At 37.2% G+C, this 18639-nt stretch overlaps 2 protein-coding genes across 2 annotated transcripts in view; both read left to right on the top strand.

Annotated features, from left to right (window-relative positions):
- Positions 1-1277: 1277 nt before the first annotated feature.
- Positions 1278-13606, top strand: unc45b (unc-45 myosin chaperone B). Its single transcript, XM_052094276.1, has 20 exons — positions 1278-1717; positions 2695-2865; positions 2958-2994; positions 3124-3299; positions 3392-3481; positions 3855-4022; positions 4154-4319; positions 5091-5261; positions 5725-5896; positions 8356-8656; positions 9544-9638; positions 10745-10886; positions 11002-11142; positions 11263-11390; positions 11508-11574; positions 11664-11777; positions 11890-12005; positions 12149-12266; positions 12371-12526; positions 13065-13606. The coding sequence occupies exons 2-20, from the start codon at positions 2695-2697 to the stop codon at positions 13326-13328; spliced, it is 2793 nt and encodes a 930-aa protein (XP_051950236.1). The 5' UTR covers positions 1278-1717; the 3' UTR covers positions 13329-13606.
- Positions 13607-16261: 2655 nt separating this feature from the next.
- The window catches only part of tasor2 (transcription activation suppressor family member 2), a 41851-nt gene continuing 39473 nt past the window's right edge, over positions 16262-18639 (top strand). The window contains exon 1 of the mRNA XM_052093886.1: positions 16262-16796. Within this exon, the coding sequence (XP_051949846.1) occupies positions 16766-16796 (31 nt within the window). The 5' untranslated portion in view covers positions 16262-16765. The remainder of the gene's footprint in view (positions 16797-18639) is intronic.

An 18639-nucleotide genomic window follows, 5' to 3' on the forward strand; every position in this document is an offset into this window, starting at 1 on the left:
AGTATAAGGTGTTTAAAGGAATATTTTGGGTTCAATACAATTTAAGCTCAGTTGATAGCATTTGTGGTATAATATTGATTACCACCAAAAAATATTTTTTTACTTGACTTTCCTTTTTTTTGCTTAAAAAGCAAAAGTGTAGGTTATAGAGAGGCACTACAATGGTAGTGAATGAGGCCAATCCATAAACATTAGTAAGTAAGTAAAGTTTATTTCTAAAGCGCTTTTCACAGATAAAATCACAAAGTGCTGTACACGAGAAAGGTAAAAGCAAAATCTTATATAAACAATATAAAAATATATACAATACATATGTAAAATCAAAGTGACACTAGTTAAAACCCATCAACCAAAAGCCTTCTTAAATAAACAAGTCTTCAGATCTTTTTTAAAAGAGATCTGAAGATTAATCAGAGATCTGATTAAAATACTGTTTCAAAAATATAGCCACAAGATGTAAACAATATATGTGTTAATATGATTCTAGTTTGATAAAATCACTTACTAATCTTTTCTCTGTAAAGTTATAGCCAATTTTACAAAAATGATGATTTAAACAACTTACATCTCAAATAATACATGAGTTTTAACAGAAGAATTTGCCCCACTCACTTCCATAGTAAGTGCCTCACTGTAACCTTGATTTTTGTTTTGTTTTTTCAAAGAAAAGGAGGGACTTTTGGTAATCAATGTTATGCCACAAATGCTGTCGATTGTGGTTAACTTGTATTGAACCCAGAATAGTCCTTTAATATGAACTAACAATAAACAATAGCCTTCTTTTACAGCACTTGGTAAATGTAAATTTCAATTTAATACATTTTTAACATTTAAAGTTAATGCATTATGAACTAACAATGAACAATTATATTTTTTTAAACTAACATAAACCTGTTTAAAAATACTGTATTTTAACACTGTACACTGTTAGTTTATTACAGCTAATGCATTTACTATTGTTAACAAATATACTCTCGTTGTACAGTGTTACCAAAAGTTTGGCAATTAGTGAGAGGCACAAATAAACTACTATTTTTGTTTGTGATGGAGCTATTGAGGCCAGACAGCACTTTAAACATTATTCATGGTATGTCAAGACTAAATACATACCACAATGATAACACTGACCAAACAGGACAGACCCACAAGATTGCAGGATATTTTGATTGTAGAACTTTCCCCCACTTCACTCCAGTCTTCGAGAGCTCTTCCATTCTAGAAACTACCAGTCAGGCCTCCACTACACCAGCTGTTGGAGGCCACCCCCCAATAAGTGGGTGGGTTTGGACATTTGCTACTGATTTCTCAGCTGTCATACCCTCTCCCTAAATAGATCATATCAGAGACAGTCCATTCCACTGATATAAGGGATTACCAAATAATAGCATTTTATAATTCATTTACCATTACAGCAATAATTCAATAGAGTTGCATGGCATGGTAAAATGTATCAAATATATAATCTAATTTAGTTATTTGTATTATTATGCATTAGTTGTTCAACAGGTGGGGTGCGTGAAAGCTGTTCCACCCCCTCACAGTAAAAATGGTTCCACCCATTATACTGGCATGTGCCCCCCTTTTTGTAAGATATAAATAAGTGTCTCTTTGGGGGCTGTTACAACTGATAAAACAAAACGTCAAGAAGCACCACAACTACACGGTTAAACAACAGACTCTTCTCTAAAACAAAGAAACAGAACTCACTTCAAAAAAGGTACGTAACTGTAATAGCATGCATGTAGGATTGCTTGTTTTTGTATGTATAATCTGTAGAGTTGTAGTGGATAGATTAGGGGATTATATTTTATCTAAAGGTAAAAGAGGTTGCCATCCACTCTGCTCAATATTGTGGAGGCAGGACCTCTCAGGGGGCTACATTGTTGCCCAAATAAGGTGTGAGGGTCAGACATTTAAAGTTGGAGGTAACATGTGCTTGACTATTTGCTTGAAAACATTGTGAAAAGGGGCACCTGAATGGTAAGTGTGAGAATAGTACAGAAAGTATTGCATTTATATTATAATTGAAAAATGTTGCAAGGAATGTGTTTAGATGTAAGGTTTGTAATTCATTCATATTCATGACTTGCACAAGTGTTATTTAGTTTCAAAGGGGAAAATGCAGCTATTTTTAAGATCTGTATCTTGCTGTGTAAATTTTCACATAAAGCGGGGTCCAAAAGTCTGAGACCCCTAGTGAAAATGCTTTTCATTTTGCATTCTTTTTAAATTTAATCAAATGTTTTTATTATATTAGCAACATAACAATTTGATTGAAAAGTTTAATTGACAAATTTACATGCATTTTAGTAATTCCTTAGTAGGCCTATTATTTGCCCTCTTTATGCCTTAATAACAGCAGTTGATGATCCATGCTGGGATGCCTACTTTGAGAATAAAGAGCAAAGAGCATCTTGTGTGCTTCAATGGAAGCAAGGAACTTTTGTACAATAGATATGACATAGTCAATGTCACAAAACAATTGATTAATGACCTAGACATAGAGTTCTTCTTCTTTATTTTCAGTCATAACTTTATGTTTTTGCCCAAGGTTAACTTTGGGAAAAAAAAATCCTTCAATGTGGTCTCAGCCATATGAACATAACTGTTCTGTCTTAAAGCTAAATTAACTAGTTTATTGACAGTTCCCTGTTGTTGATCGTTCACTTTATTAATTCTAATATTCTGTGTTAGATGGGCGAAATAGCAGATTCAGTCCAGTTAAAGGAAGATGGTAACAAACATTTCCAGGCAGGAGAAATCGATAACGCCATTGAGTGCTACACTAAAGCCCTAAAGACTTGCAAAGACAAGAAAACACTGGCTGTCATCTATAGGAACAGATCAGCCTGTTTCCTGAAAAAGGTGTGAATCTTCATACATAAACAATATAAGTCTATATAAAACACATAATGTCTTTCTGTATGACACATTCCATTTATTATCTCGTTTTCCAGGAAAACTTTAAAAATGCAGCATCAGATGCCACAAAAGGTATGTATGATTTGTAGATGAGTTACATCTGACCAGACTTCAAGCTCTTGGTACTATTTAAAAGCTTTATCATGTAAAAAAAAACAAAAGTTAAATGTTATCTTTAATTTTTTTTATTGCAAATTTCAGCTATCGATATGGATGCTGCAGACATCAAAGCTCTGTACAGAAGATGTCAAGCTCTTGAGAAGCTTGGCAAACTTGACATGGCTTTTAAAGACGTCCAGAGATGTGCAACAATAGAGCCTAAAAATAAGACTTTTCTGGAGACTCTCAGAAGACTTGGAGCTGAGATTCAACAGAAGGTGGGGATTGTTTTATCAAGATCAAATTGGTTGCAGTTGCTAAAACACGCTTGTCTGCTGTAACCACACATGAATATCTTCTTTTCTCACAGCTGAAAACATCCTTCTCGACAGATTCCAGAGTGCAGAATATGTTTGACATCCTATTTTCAGATGAATCAGATATGGAAAAGAGAGAAAAGGTTTGAGCCCCCAACCCCTGAGCGATTTGTCTAAAATTAGATTAGTAAAGCTCGAAACTAAATTAATTGGTAACACACTTAACAATAAGGTTCCAATTGTTAACATTAATTAACATGAACTAACAATGAACATTTATTAATCTTAATTAAGGTTAATTTCAACATATTATATATACATATATAAAATCAAAAGTTGTATTTGTTAACATTAGTTAAAGCACTATGAACTAACGTGAACTGACAATAAACACAATTTACTAATTAAAATAACTAATGCTAGTGAATGGACCGTTATTGTAAAATGCTACCAATGAATGTAAAATGCATTCACAAATTTCCCAGTGAAACTGAACTTCATGGTTGGTTCCACTAGGCTGCCAACAACCTGATAGTCCTGGCCAGAGAAGACGCAGGCGCAGAGAGAATATTCCAGAACAACGGTGTGCCCTTACTAGTGCAGCTGATTGACACTGGAAAACCTGAGATGATTCTGGCTGCCATCCGGACTCTGTCAGGAATGTGCACTGGCCACAGAGCAAGGGTGAGAAATTGCTGTAGACTGATGACACCATACCGTTGTGTTAAACCTCAGTAGAAACTACAAGATCTTCCATTTTCTCTGCATTTGTAGTCATTTATATAGTATGTATTTGTTTTATTGTGGTTCTAAAGGCAACTGCCATCCTTCACATGGTGGGAATGAACAAACTGTGCAGCATCATGGCTGTGGACAATGAGGAAATTGCTTTGGCAACTGCAAACCTGTTCCAGTGTATCAATGACTCCCTAGACGGAGCAGACAAGAGAATTTATGGCAAAGAAGAGGCTCTCCTGCTTGGTAAGAGAATGGCATGTGAACAAAAATGGGCATTCAGAGTGTAATAATTGAATGGATTTGCCATTGACTACTGTTTATGAAAGGATTGTTCACCCAAAAATTTAAATTCTGTCATCATTTCCTCACCCTCATGCCACCCCAGATATGTATGACTTTCTTTCCTCTGCAGAACACAAATAAAGTTTTTAGAAGAATATCTCAGCTCTGTAGGGCCATACAATACAAGTGAATGGTGACCAGACATTTGAAGCTCCACAAATCACATAAAGACAGCATAACATTAATCCATAAGACTCCAGTGGTTTAATATATCTTCATTTTGGGTGAGAAACAGATCATATTTCAATCTGTTTTTACTATAAATCTCCACTTCCACTTTCAGAATGTGAAAGTGAACATAGAGATTTATAGTGAAAAATAATGAAATATGTATCTGTTTCTCACCCACACCTATTATATCACTTTTGAAGACATGAATTTAACCACTGGTGTCGTATGGATGACTTTTATGTTGCCTTTATTTGATTTTTGGAGCTTGAAAGGTCTAGTCATAATTCACTTGCATTGTATGGACCTACAGAGCTGAAATATTCTTCTAAAAACTTTGTTTGTGTTCTGCAGAAGAAAGAAAGTCATACATATCTCGGATGGCATGAGGGTGACTAAATGATATCAGAATTTACATTTTTGGGTGAACTGTCCCTTTAAGCAGACCATTAAAAGTGCACACTCAATACTGCTCTTATTTTGCTCCTTTCTGGTGACTGGCAGACTCCAGTAAGGACTTGAAGGATATCTTGCTTGCCTTACTGGAGATGATCGCGAGCAAGAAAGTGTCAGGACATGGCCGAGACCAAGCTCTGAACCTCCTGACAAGAAATGTGCCAAGAAAAAATAAGAAAGAGACTGACAACTCTAGGAGCCTTTTCACAATTGACCATGGTAGGTCATTCACCAATATGGCACAGTTAGCATGAGCCAAAACAATATGGTGTTACCGAGTTCATACAGTAATTCCGGTCAAAAGTTCGGACACACCTACGGATTGTTTATTATTACTATTTATTATTGCTAAAATAAAACAAATTAAACTTGTAAAGAAATTCATACTTATGCACACTTTATATGTGTCTACATATCATTTCAAGTATTTAATTATAAAACATATGAATATATATTAAAATGAAATAAAAAAAATTACAATTTGTTCTGTTAAAAAAAATCATACATAGGCACATTTAATATGTGTCTATATAGCAGTTAAACATAAGCCCTTAGATCAAAAGATTTATTAAATCACAAGGAACATATATTCAGTCCAAAATGCATTTTGAAGCAAAAGTTGAAGAAAACCTGAGAACATTCTTGTTTATAAATGGTTTTCATGTCAATGTCTCAAAAACAGGGATGAAAAAGATTCTGAAGGTTTGTGGTCAGGTTCCAGATTTGCCGGATCAGTTGCCCTTGACGGAAAACACACAGCTAATTGCCAGCGTTCTCCTCAACAAGCTTTACGATGACTTGCGTTGTGACCCTGAGAGAGATAACTTCAGAGATATCTGTGATGACTACATTAAGTAAGTTCAATCATGCCAACTATTGTAAAGATTTAGCATGTGAATGTGGGCATGACATATTGATAGGATATTGGTCTTGGTGGACTAGATCTGCTACACTACTGCTGTTGCAGAGCAAGTACGGAGACTTGCTACAGCTAGAAAAACAAATACATTCCGAGTTAGCATGTGGACATGCTGCTGCTGCTGATCAATAAGACAAAAAGTAAATCATGCTGCATTGAGCATGCGGCTTGTTGTAGGCATGGGCAGCAAATGTGAGTCTTGCCCACCCAATCAAACTTTTACGATTTGAGCATTGGTTAAAAGTCATTTGGGGGCGGGCTATGTGTTGCAAACATTGATGGTGGGCTATAGACTGCCAAAATCAATTGCAAAATAGCACCAGAAATGTGTAGTATATTTGTATTTTTGTCATTGGCCGAAAGCAATGACTCACTCAAGAAGCAGCTGCTGTAAATCAGAGAGTCAGGAACTCTCGAGCGAGTGAGAACGGTAATTCAGATATTTTTGTGCAGTGTATAGGATTTAGGCTCCCTCTTCCCGCTCATTAAATATCTTATATTTTGAATATGGGGAATACGTGTAAAATATAGGTGCAGTGGGTCTTATGATCTTAACAATTACGCCATGTTACACCAATTATAGACCTGAAATTAAATTGTATGAGCACCACCTTATTTGCCTGTATAGCTTATTTGACTGGTGTAATTAAATAGTTACTGCTGATATTATCAAGCTGGCATACCTAGACCTTGATGTTCCACACACACAAAATGGTGACTCTCAAATCAACATAATTAAAGGTGCACTCAGGGCTGGACTGGTAATCTGGCATACCAGACATATTCCCAGTGGGCTGACGCACTTTGGGGCCAATCAGGGGCAGATCGGAAGAACTGAGCGGGCAGGGGTCGGCCGTGAAATGGGGGCAATAAGCTAAAATGATCTGCCACATTATGAAGAATGGACCACAAAACAGCACCGCAATATACAGAAAAGGGCCGTGAGGTTGCAGACCCCTGCTGTAACACATGCTGAAAAGACCAGCTAAAACCAGATTAAACTGGTTGGCTTGTTTTAGCTGGTCACCCAGCCTAGCCAGGCTGGTCAGTTAGCAGGTTTCAGAGGGGGTTTGAACCCTTTTTAGCTGGTCAGGCTGGGAGACCAGCTAAGACCACCCTGACCAGCTAAGACCATCCTGACCAGCCTGACCAACTAAGATCACCTTGACCAGCTAAAATCAGCATGACCAGCCTGACCAGTTAAGACCAGCTAAGGCTAGCTAAAACCAGCCAACCACCTTATGCTGTTTTTAGCTGGTCGTTTCAGCAGGGCAGCATTTAATGATTATTTTAATGGCTTTGCAATGTAAGCATAATGAAGTATGTATGTACAATAATATGGTAGCCTACATGTTTTTATAGGCATAAAACGCAGGGGGTCCTGTCTCCATCTCTCAACCCACCAAGGGGTCCTTGGCCTGAAACTGGTTGAAGACCCCTGCCTTATTTCATATTCAGTGTAAAAAATTGTAGTGTGAGTTTACATTGTGGTCCGACATAAAGTCCACCAATAAATTTACTAATTTTCTCCATTCATCACAGAGCTATAAAATGTGTTCTTAAGCCCAATTACACTGACGTGGAGATAATTGATTAGAAATTAACAAGATAAGGTCCCATCCAAAGGGAACACTAAACACCATAATGGTGACTTCAAATGAAACACCATTTTCCTATAATCCAGTGTGATATTCAAATTACTTTTCATCTGACATCTCAACTAGAAATAGCTGTGGAATTAGTTACTGAACAATTTACATTGAGACATTAAGAATTGAATTAACTTTAAAGCTTCCAATAACACGCACGCAGAAATGCAGATGCGAGCAGGCTTGGCCAGTCGCTCATTTAAACAAAAAATATTATTTAATCAGTTATTACAGAGCAAGTAATTTCATTCCTTGACTTAAATCAATTATGAAAATAAATTATACACTTGTCCAAAAGATGTTAAATCATATGCATGCGTGTGGTATCTGTATCACGATACTGACCTTTTTAATACTGACCTCAATACTTACCTTGTCCTTAGGCCTGTCGGATCTGTTGACTGGATTTGGGGGTTTTTAGTCCAGTCAACATCAGACAGGGTGCACAATGACTGGATATGAATATGCCACTTCATTCAATGTTATTGTGATATATTTCTGCAAACGTAATATAATATGTCTTCTTAGATACACACACCCAAAATGTTGATTCAACTTGATCTTCCAACATTTTATTTACTCTACCAGCACAAGAAAAAAAAACACCAAAAATAAAAAACAGTCTGGACCAGCATGGAAATTCCTGCTGGTCTTTCCAATAGGAAAGTGGGATATGTTTGCTCAGAATATGCATATGTTAATGTTTAAAAATCCTATAATTAATGTTCCTCGTTTTCATCAACAGGAGCAAGTTTGACCCCAATGACATGGACAAAAACATCCATGCAATCAATACTCTGTCAGGCCTCCTACAGGGGCCTTTTGATGTGGGCAATGTCCTAGCGGGTCGTCAGGGTGTTATGGAGATGATGGTGGCCCTTTGCGGATCTGAGCGTGAAGTGGATCAGTTGGTGGCGGCGGAGGCCCTAATTCATGCTTCCACAAAAACAAGCAAAGCTTCGTTCTTCATCAGCAATGGTGTAACTCTATTGAAGGAGATGTACAAGAAAACTAAGAATGAGAAGATCAAGATCAGATCCCTGGTGGTAAGCAGACATGCTTCTCAATTTGTAGTTGCTTTGTAATGTTCATTAGTGGTTACGTGAGTCCAGCTCATAAATTTTGTGGATTAGGGAAGGATTTAAACAAACTGCTAAACCGATGTTAACTGGTGCATAACTGTTTGCATTACGGACATGAATGATACTTCAAAATATGCGCATTTTAAAGAGATGTGTATTTTTAAGCAGTCACTCTAGTCAGATATATTTTTTTCTGGCAAGTTGTAATGGGGTTTAAAGAATCAAACATAGTCTTATGACAACTTGTAATAATATGTATGACGAAATTGAAAAATATCATACGACTTGGCATGTCTGAAAAGGTATGGCTTTTAGTTTCATACAGACCAACTAATCAAGAAATATGATTTAAAATTGATACAATACAGGCATAAAGTTTTAGCTAGCATCCTATCCAACACTTTATTTTAAGAAAAGAAACATCTGACAAATTTGGTCTCTCATTCCATATTTAAGCAATATAAAATCCTTAAATTTAGGCCAAATTATAATAACATTATAATGGTTTGTATATTTGTCTCTATGGGAGTAAAAGTTGTACATTTTTGTATGAACCAGCTCATGCAATTTCACCATCTTGTACTATGATTATTATGACTTACTGTACCACAGGGAATGTTATAAAGACTTGGTGGTGGGCTCTTTTGGCTTGAGCCAGTAAGCTAAGCAATCACTTAGCGATGACCCAGAACACCCTAGCAACTGCATAGCAATAGCATAGCAAAGCCTAATCACATGACAACAAACCCTAAACATTGCATTGTGGAGGGAGTTTTGCCTGGCCAAGCACCTCTTAAATTTCCTGGGTTGAAAATGGCTAAAAAACAGTAATATCCCATCTCTTTTCATAGGGTCTATGTAAGCTGGGATCTGCTGGAGGAGATGATTACAGCATGAGACAATTTGCAGAGGGTTCCACCGAGAAACTGGCCAAGCAGTGCAGAAAGTGAGAATGCAAATCAACTTTACTGTTTGTTGAAAGGAGTCCTATAACAAGAAATATATATATATATTTTTTTATCTTTTAAGTTAAAATTTTAAAAAAAAATTTCATTGTTCTTTATAAACATTCTCAGAACTCATTTTTTTTCTACAGTCCAAAAAGACAATTTATATTATAAAATATAAAATATAAAAAATGTATAATATAAAACAAGTTCCTGGCTGTAGGTAGCACCTTCTGCTCTGCATGTCCTTCAGTAGAATTCCAATTTGAGCATATATTAGATATTCTCAAACACCATTTCTTGTTGGGGCCTGGGTAGCTCAGCGATTTTTTATACTGATTACCACCCCTGGAGTCGCGAGTTTGAATCTAGGGTGTGCTGAGTGACTCCAGCCAGGTCTCCTAAGCAACCAAATTGGCCTGGTAGAGAGGGTAGAGTCACATGGGCCTCGTGGTCGCAATGAGTGGTTCTCACTCTCAATGAAGCGTGTGGTAAGTTGTGCGTGGATCGCGGAGAATAGTATGAGCCTCCACATGCTGTGAGTCTCCACGGTGTCATGCACAGCGAGCCATGTGATAAGATGCACGGATTGACTGTGTAAGAAGCAGAAGGAGGCAACTGAGACTTGTCCTCCGCCACCCAGATTGAGGTGAGTTACCGCGCCACCACGAGGACCTAGTAAGAAGTTGGAATAGGGCATTCCAAATTGGGGAAACACTATTACATGTTGTTCCATCCAGACATAATAGGGTCCAACTGCATTTCATAGGGGTCTGTTTCAAAACTTAGTGAGCTGCCTACATAGGCAGCTGTCATCTATGGCAGCATCCTACCTGAAATGAAGCCTCATAAGAGACAGATTTGGAACACTCTTCATAGGTAGCAATTACTCGCATCATTCAAATAGCAGACCACACGGGCAGTGCACAGGAGATGCAACTTTCAACTGATTTCAATACATGTGATGCATGAGGAATGACACGATACTCTAATGACCATCTCGCTTAATCCGCCATCTTGGGTTTACTTTCCCATTAAGCTCATCACGGTGATACCTATCTTTGGAAAAGCTTGTTTAAACCCCCTTTGATGTGGTATATTCCAGGTGGCTCTGCAACCCTACGCTTGATGTGCGTACCAGGAAATGGGCCATTGAAGGTTTGGCTTATCTTACCAACGATGCTGATGTGAAAGATGACTTTGTTGAGGATGAACCGTCCTTGAGGGCTATGTTTGAACTAGCTAAGGTTTGACAGATGGCTTGAAAAGTCAGAATTACTTTAACCTTGTGTTTTTTGACTGATCTATTATGTCCAAATTATTTCAATCCATATAAATGTTCATATACATTCTCTCTTATAGTCAAGAGATAAGACCATCCTGTATGCTGTAGCCTGCATCCTGGTCAATTGCACAAACAGCTATGAAAAGAAAGATATAATCCCTGAGCTAGTACAGCTAGCCAAGTTCTCCAAACAACATGTACCTGAGCAGCACCCTAAGGTAATCTATCTAGCTATCTAGCTATCTATCTTTTAATTTCCAATGCTTAAAATTGAATGCCAATAATCCATCAGCAAATTAGATGATACATGGTTTTAAAGTTTTTCTCTTGTGATTTAGGATAAGAAGGACTTCATTGAAAGGCGAGTGAAGAAGCTATTGAAAGCTGGAATCATATCAGCTCTCACTGTCATGGTCAAAGCTGATAATTCCATCCTGACAGATCAGTCTAAAGAGATGCTTGCAAGGTAAGACCCTAGATAAAGTTATACAGCACATTGAAGCCTGATAATGCCAGTTATGACTCTCCACTTATCCTTTTGCCCTTTACTGATGTTAATAATTTCTTCTTTTCTCCCATGCAGAGTGTTCCTTGCATTGGCCGAAGATATTAAAGATCGTGGCACGATTGTAGCCCAAGGTGGAGGAAAGGTAAGGGACCATTGATCCAAACACAAACCCTGTTAATACTTAAATTAAGAAAATTGCAAACTAAACCTATTTGCTACCATGTGCAACAGGCCTTGATTCCATTAGCCCTGGAAGGAACTGACAAAGGCAAAGTAAAGGCCTGTCATGCTCTAGCTAAGATTGCTGCCGTCTCCAACCCTGAAATTGCCTTCCCTGGTGAGAGGGTAAGATAGCAGTTTTTCATCTCTACAACTGTGAAACCTGTTCAGCCGAGTTCAACGAAATTGTTAGTCAGGAAAGCTGAAAGCCTCATTTTGTCCTTTCACTCTATAACAGATATATGAAGTTGTCCGACCACTGGTTTCCTTGCTAAACACAGAACGAGATGGAATGGAAAACTTTGAAGCTCTACTGGGTCTCACAAATCTTGCTGCCTTTAACGACAAACTTCGGTGAGTGCTGGAGAAGATACTCAGTACATACTGAATTGAGATATCTCTGTCTTGCATCAATATAATCATATATTGCAAAGACGGTATTTACTGGTATTTCCTTTAGGAAATCCTAATCTAGTCCTTTACCTACCCTTCCACAGAGTGAAAATTCTGAAGGAAAAAGCTCTTCCAGAGATTGAGAACTACATGTTTGAGGAGCACGATCAAATCAGACAAGCTGCCACAGAGTGCATGTGTAATCTAGTTAGCTGCAAAGAGGTACAAAATTACTACTCAATGCATTTTGTTAGTCAAATTATTTTGCTGAGTGCTTTCAGAAATGTATGGATGGAAATGTTGACCTGATTCCTTTATTTTGACAGGTCCAAGACAGATATCTGGAGGATGGTAATGATAAACTCAAGCTTCTTGTTCTGCTCTGTAGTGAAGATGATGAGCATTTACAGAAGGCTGCAGCGGGTGCACTGGCTATGCTCACTGCCGCACAGAAGAAACTCGCTGTTAAGATTACTAAAGTGGTATGTATCATTTAGCAACCGACATGTTCATGTGTTTTTGGTTAGGATTTGATCTAAACCCCTAACCCTAAGTATGAAACTTATGCAATGAATTCTATCCATACAGATTAGCGCACAGACACTATTCAAACTTTTTTGTAGATAATTTCATCCTTAGGTGTGCTATCTCATTTATTAATTTCTTTGCACAAATTTTGTACTCTTAAAATTTTTTAAATATGATTGAGGTTTAAAAATCTCCTATTGACTTCCACTGATAGTTGTATGCCATTCAAAATCTAACCAACAATTCAAATTCCGTTTTTCTTTCCTGGAATCATTTACATACTGAATTGTGATCAGTGAATGGAGCAGTGTTCATATACCATTGTATTATATCAGTCTATAGTATTTGTAAGTGACTGTAATCTAATACTTTACGGCCAAACACATAATTTGTATCATAGCATACAATATACTATGAAAGACTTCAAGAAGTTGCATGACTGTGTGAACAATTTATTTATTTATTGATGCTATTATATTTTATCATCCACAGACTGAGCAGTGGCTTGAGATCATGCAAAGGTTGTGTCTCCATGACAACCCTCAAATTCAGCACAGAGGTCTTGTGACTGTGTATAACATGCTGGATGCTGATGAACAAATAGCCAAAAAGCTGTTAGAGAGTGAAATGCTGGAAATCATGACATATGTAGCAAAACTAGAGGACAATCCAAAAAAGCAGGAGGCTATCGACGCCGCACGTACCTGCCTGTCTAGAGCCATGGATAGTGGACTTATAAAGCCTTTCTCCAATTAAATCTAAAAAAACTAAAATATTGTGATGTCTCATTAGAAGAAAAGAGAATGGTCTGCTTTCTGGGAAAGTGGAAAGACTGCAAACCATTTGCAATATGTTAAATTTTTTTTTTATTTATAAAGATACATTTTATTTCTTCCAGATTATCTGTTTGTGTGGCTTTTTGATTGATTAGGGTCTTGTATTAGGTATTTATTAAACATGCTTGTTTCATATGTAATGTATTTGCACTTGTGAAATTTTGATTTACAGATTAAAACACTTTTTCTTTTTTTTTGGGGAGATAAAATGACTGGAATCTTTTGTTATTATCATATAAAAAAACAAGACATACAATACTATCAGCTACATCTATTTCTAAAAATTGGGAGAAGTTACATTAAACTTATCATTTATACATTTCACAACCACACGCACATTTACCAAGTTATCTCAATATGGATTTCTCAGTTTTTTACTCCACTTGCTGTTTCAAATGTTTATGCTGCTATTTGTTTTCTATCTAAGGAACACAAAAGCAGAAATTTTAGAGAATCTTCATGTAGCTCTTTTCCATACAATGCAAGTTCATAGTGACCACCACATTGGTTGAGACAAGCAGTTACCATCATGTCATTTGTTTATCAATTTATAAAGAGAATAAAATATTGAAACATTGTCTATAGCTACATGTTATAAAAGGAATATTCCGAGTTGGCGACTGCATTTTTGGCATAATATTGATTGCCACAGAAATTAATTACATTAATTTTCTTTAAAAAATAAAAAGCAAAAATCTGGTATCCAGTGAGGCACTTACAATGAAAGTGAATGGGGCCAATCCGTAAACATTAAAATACTCACCATTTCAAAAGTATAGCCACAAAACATAAACAATATGTGTGGTAACATGATTTTAGTGTGATAAATTCACTTACTTATAAAGTTAACACCAATTATACAACTTTGTTGCCATAATGATGTAATGTCAACAAACTTCTTTTTGAGATAAACTAGTCTATTTTTCTTTCAAATCATTCTCAGAACAATTTGTTTTTCTCCAGTCCAAAAAGATAATTTATTAAAACAAGTTCCTCGCTCTATGTAGCACCTTCTGCTCTGCATGCCCTTCTGAAGAATCCCAATGTTAGCATACATAAGATATTCTCAAACACCATTACTTGTAAGTGTTCCATCCAGACATAATGGAGTCCTTCTGCATTTCATAGGGGTCCGTTTCAAAACTTAGTGAGCTGCCTACATATGCAGCTGTCTTCTATGACAGCATCCTACCTGAAATGAAGCCTCATAAGAGACAGATTTGAAACACTCTTCATAGGTAGCAATTACTCACGTCATTCAAATAGCGATCCACACGGGCAGTGCGCAGGAGACGCGACTTGCAACTGATTTCAATACAGGTGATGCACGAGGAATGACGCGATACTCTAATGACCATAAATACGCATAGCACACTGTAGAGGGATTAATGGAAAGGAGGAGGCGAGAACCGGCTTAATGATATAAATAATACTTTAATATAAAACTCAACCAAAAAGACAAAAACACACACAAGTGTCAGAGAGCTGTCCGTAAATCTCTCTCTCCGTCGCGACTGCCATCTTCAGTCGGCCTTCATCCCTCTCAAGGGCTAATTAGCCTGATTAGGGGCCAGGTGTGCAGAATCACGACAATACCACGTAGCTCGGTCCTCGGCCACTCCTCCACTCTCTAATGGACGACAGCCGTGCCTCCCCGGGTGGATCAGAGGCAGTCCTCCGGCCCCTGGCGGATGGAATGCCCCGCCGCGTTTTTGGTGGAAGGTAGGGGTCTCCCCCGCCCTTGGCAGCGGTAACCGCTCCAGGCAGTAGGTTGGGAGCCCCTCCTCCCATCACCTCTGTCGGATGGCCGTGGCTGCTCCTTTGAGGTAGATGGTAGCAGTGAGAACTCTACTACAGCGCATCCCTCCTCCTTCCCAGGTTTTGGCACCAGTGTAAAGGGATTAATGGAAAGGAGGAGGCGAGAACCGGCTTAATGATATAAAATAATAGTTTAATATAAACCTTAACACACACACACACACACACACACAGGTGTCGGACAGCTGTCCATAAATCTTCTGACGGCCTGATTAGTGGCAGGGTGTGCGGAATCATGACCTGGCCCTGCCCTGCCACACACACATTTGGGATAAAATAGTCAGTTCCTATTAGATAGATAGATAGATAGATAGATAGATAGATAGATAGATAGATAGATAGATAGATAGATAGATAGATAGATAGACTATCTATCCATTAATTTTCAATGCTTAAAATTGCATGCCAATAATCCATCAATTTAATAAAAAAAATATTTTTTTTAAATGCTATGTAAGTAAATAGTGACTGACACTTACATTCAGCATAACATCTTTTGTCAAATGTGTTTGGAACAACATAATGGTGAGTGAATGGTGACCGAATTTTAATATTTGTGTGACAGATTGCTTTAAAAAAGAGGGAAAAGGGTTTCATTTGATGTTTCATAATAGTAAATGCTGTTGTATTTTTATACATTCCTCCAAGACTAGGTTTACATTTTTTTTCCACCAGTATTATAACCAGAGTTTTTGGCTTTGTTTGACCAAATGTTTGTTGGCAAAGATAGAGAAATACAGTAATGTTGAGATAATCTTGTTATCCAGGCAAAACTGGGGGAAGAGGAAGTTCAAGAATGCAGAAAAGTGAATAGCGCCACTTAGAGGCTGGATGTGTAAATTACACTTCTACAATGCAAGGAACAACATGTTCCTTTGGACTAGTGATGTGACTTTCTACAGCTTATCAATATATACAAACATACATTCATAAAGAAATATGCATGCTTTCTCGCTAAAAGTTAACCCGTCATATCTGTGGTAATTCAGCCTATAACATCTTTGAAGTTCCGTTTTAACGCCGTCGTCTGGACGAAGTGTTGCGACTACCAGCGACGCAAATCGGAACAGCAGCGAGACGCAAGATGGACGCAAACTTCTGACTTTCTGTTTCCTTTTCAGTTCGATTCGGCTCCAGCGCACGCTCGGGTTCTCGCGGCAACCCTTTAACAGTCAGCGCGCACAGTTATATGAATTCAAATTTCAATCAGAATTCGAATTCGGTTGAAAAACGGTCACTCAGGCGGATTCGCTGGCGGTACTTCTTTTCCACAGCCCAGCCTTTGCTGTCTTCTCTTCCTGGTTGCAACACAGTTACACACACGGGATTTTGAGTCATATATAACACAGTTGAGTTCGCAAAACCAGTCGTCGAGTCTGAAAATAAACGGAATCGCTTTGACTAGGCAATTCTAGACTATTTGGTGTAAAAGACACAATCTTTTTATGCCTTTAAGTGGAATGTCGTGAGCCACCGAGGATGAGAAATATCTAATATATCGAATGAAAAGAAAAAACACGGGACCTATGCCTCGTCTTCATGGAGAATGAGACTACTCAAGCAAAAAAAGGTAACTAGTTCGTCGACGTGTTGACACATTCTGTTTTGTTCGTATAATGTGTACCATATGTGTCATTGTATGTGCTGAAGTACGTGTATTTATTAAAAATTCTCGCACAAGAATTTGAATTTAGAAAACGTTTACGCTAGAATTCTCTCACGTGTCTTTTTTGTGTTGACAGCCAACGGAAATCTCTGGTTGTTTTTTTATGGGTTTCAGTTATATATTTGTGTAAGGTATTTACGCAATTGCAGCAGTACTGTGTATCTATATATAAATGTATTTTAATTACCCGTTTTTATTGGTTGAAAGAAGTCACTGTTTCTTGGTTTTGTTGGTTGCTTTTAGCTCTAAATCAGTTGAGTCAACATGGGCCTGGTAAATCTACACGTGATAGTAATAACTTTGCTAAGAGCTTTTTGGTTCATATGAATCAGAGGTCAGTACAATCACTTTTCCATCCACTTTGTAATATACATAACCCATCTTAAACCCATTTTTATGCATGTATCAGTTATTAAAAAAATAAATAAATAAATGTTTGTGTATCTATTTCATAATTTTATGAAGGCCCTTCTCCTTGTTTCGGAGTTACTCTCTTTGCCTTTTAGTGTTTTTAGACATTTTCCAAACGTATTGTGGCATAACTAGACAAAAAAAACGACTTAAATGGGTATGGTAAAAATGTATAGAACTTGAGAATCTGTAACATGTCAAGAAGACTTTTGGCTACATTTCATATTACTATTTAATTATTATGAACAAAGTGTTATCTGCACTAACATCCTGGCCGTTACTGCGCAACGTTTAAATTGTTGCGCAATAATGCTTTCCACAAAAAACGTGCTCAAGGACCTTGTTAACTTTTCCCTTTTTTTAGAGAACTTGTCCAACCAGTTTTTTTAAACTGTTGGTTCTTTACACAGGCTGTTGTGTATGCAAAGGTTTCTGTACTTGTCTTGTTCTTTTTGCTCCCCATTGATGTCAAGATATTGATAATCTTGTGATAACCTTAACACGTTGACGACAAGATCTTTGTTTGTACTATTCTGCAGTGAAAGAGACTTACCTACAAAAACTATCTTTGAATTTCTATTTAGTTTGTTTTGGTTTAGATCAATTAATGCATTTTTTCTGTCTGGGATGCAGACTTTTCACCTTTCAGCTAAAGTCACCTTTTTCTGAAGCAAATTTGCCCAAATTGTTTGGTAACATTTTCTATATTTCACTTATTAAATCACTTGAAAGGGTTACTTTATGCTTAAACACTTAAAAAAGCTTTAAATACAAGAAACAAATCAACAGAAATTATATATCTGGAGCACCTGCTATGACTATCACCTTTTTCACCGCTCATGAGTTTGCATCTCTGATCTTTATAATTAAACAAATAATTGTTAAACTATATGTTCAGTGTAAATGGGTACAAGAACTAGGCTTCTGTTCAAAATGTACAGATTTGAATTTGAATGGCTGTTTCTGGTTGCCCTCTAAATGAAAAGGGTTTCATAGTTAAGAAATATGACCACTTGCAATTTTCAATTATTGTTTTGGATTTGTTTGAAATCCCCAGTTTTCTCTGCCTCCAGTTAGCCTACACTAAATGTGCTTCTCTCTTTCCTTGTATATTTCCTGGACAAGGTACAATTCTTAAACATGCCTGTCGACTAATTTGCCAGAGACTGAAGTACATTTCTAAAATTCTGCCCAGTGTTTTGCAACCTTATACACTCACTGAGCACTTTATAAGGAACACTATGGTCCTAATAAAGTGCCCAATGTGGTCTTCTGCTGTTGTAGCCCATCCACCCCAAGGTTCGACAAGTTGTGCATTCTGAGATGCTATTCTGCT

This window comes from Xyrauchen texanus, chromosome 27, assembly GCF_025860055.1.
Source record: "Xyrauchen texanus isolate HMW12.3.18 chromosome 27, RBS_HiC_50CHRs, whole genome shotgun sequence".
NCBI classification, from domain to species: domain Eukaryota; kingdom Metazoa; phylum Chordata; class Actinopteri; order Cypriniformes; family Catostomidae; genus Xyrauchen; species Xyrauchen texanus.

What these genes read in the sequence shown, in the direction of transcription:
- unc45b (XM_052094276.1), top strand. Translation starts at nt 2,695, where the DNA reads ATGGGCGAAATAGCAGATTCAGTCCAGTTAAAGGAAGATGGTAACAAA. An exon ending in ATCTGTGATGACTACATTAA is followed by an intron (nt 5,897 to 8,355) that starts GTAAGTTCAATC and finishes TTTCATCAACAG; the next exon opens with GAGCAAGTTTGACCCCAATG. An exon ending in TCAAGATCAGATCCCTGGTG is followed by an intron (nt 8,657 to 9,543) that starts GTAAGCAGACAT and finishes CTCTTTTCATAG; the next exon opens with GGTCTATGTAAGCTGGGATC.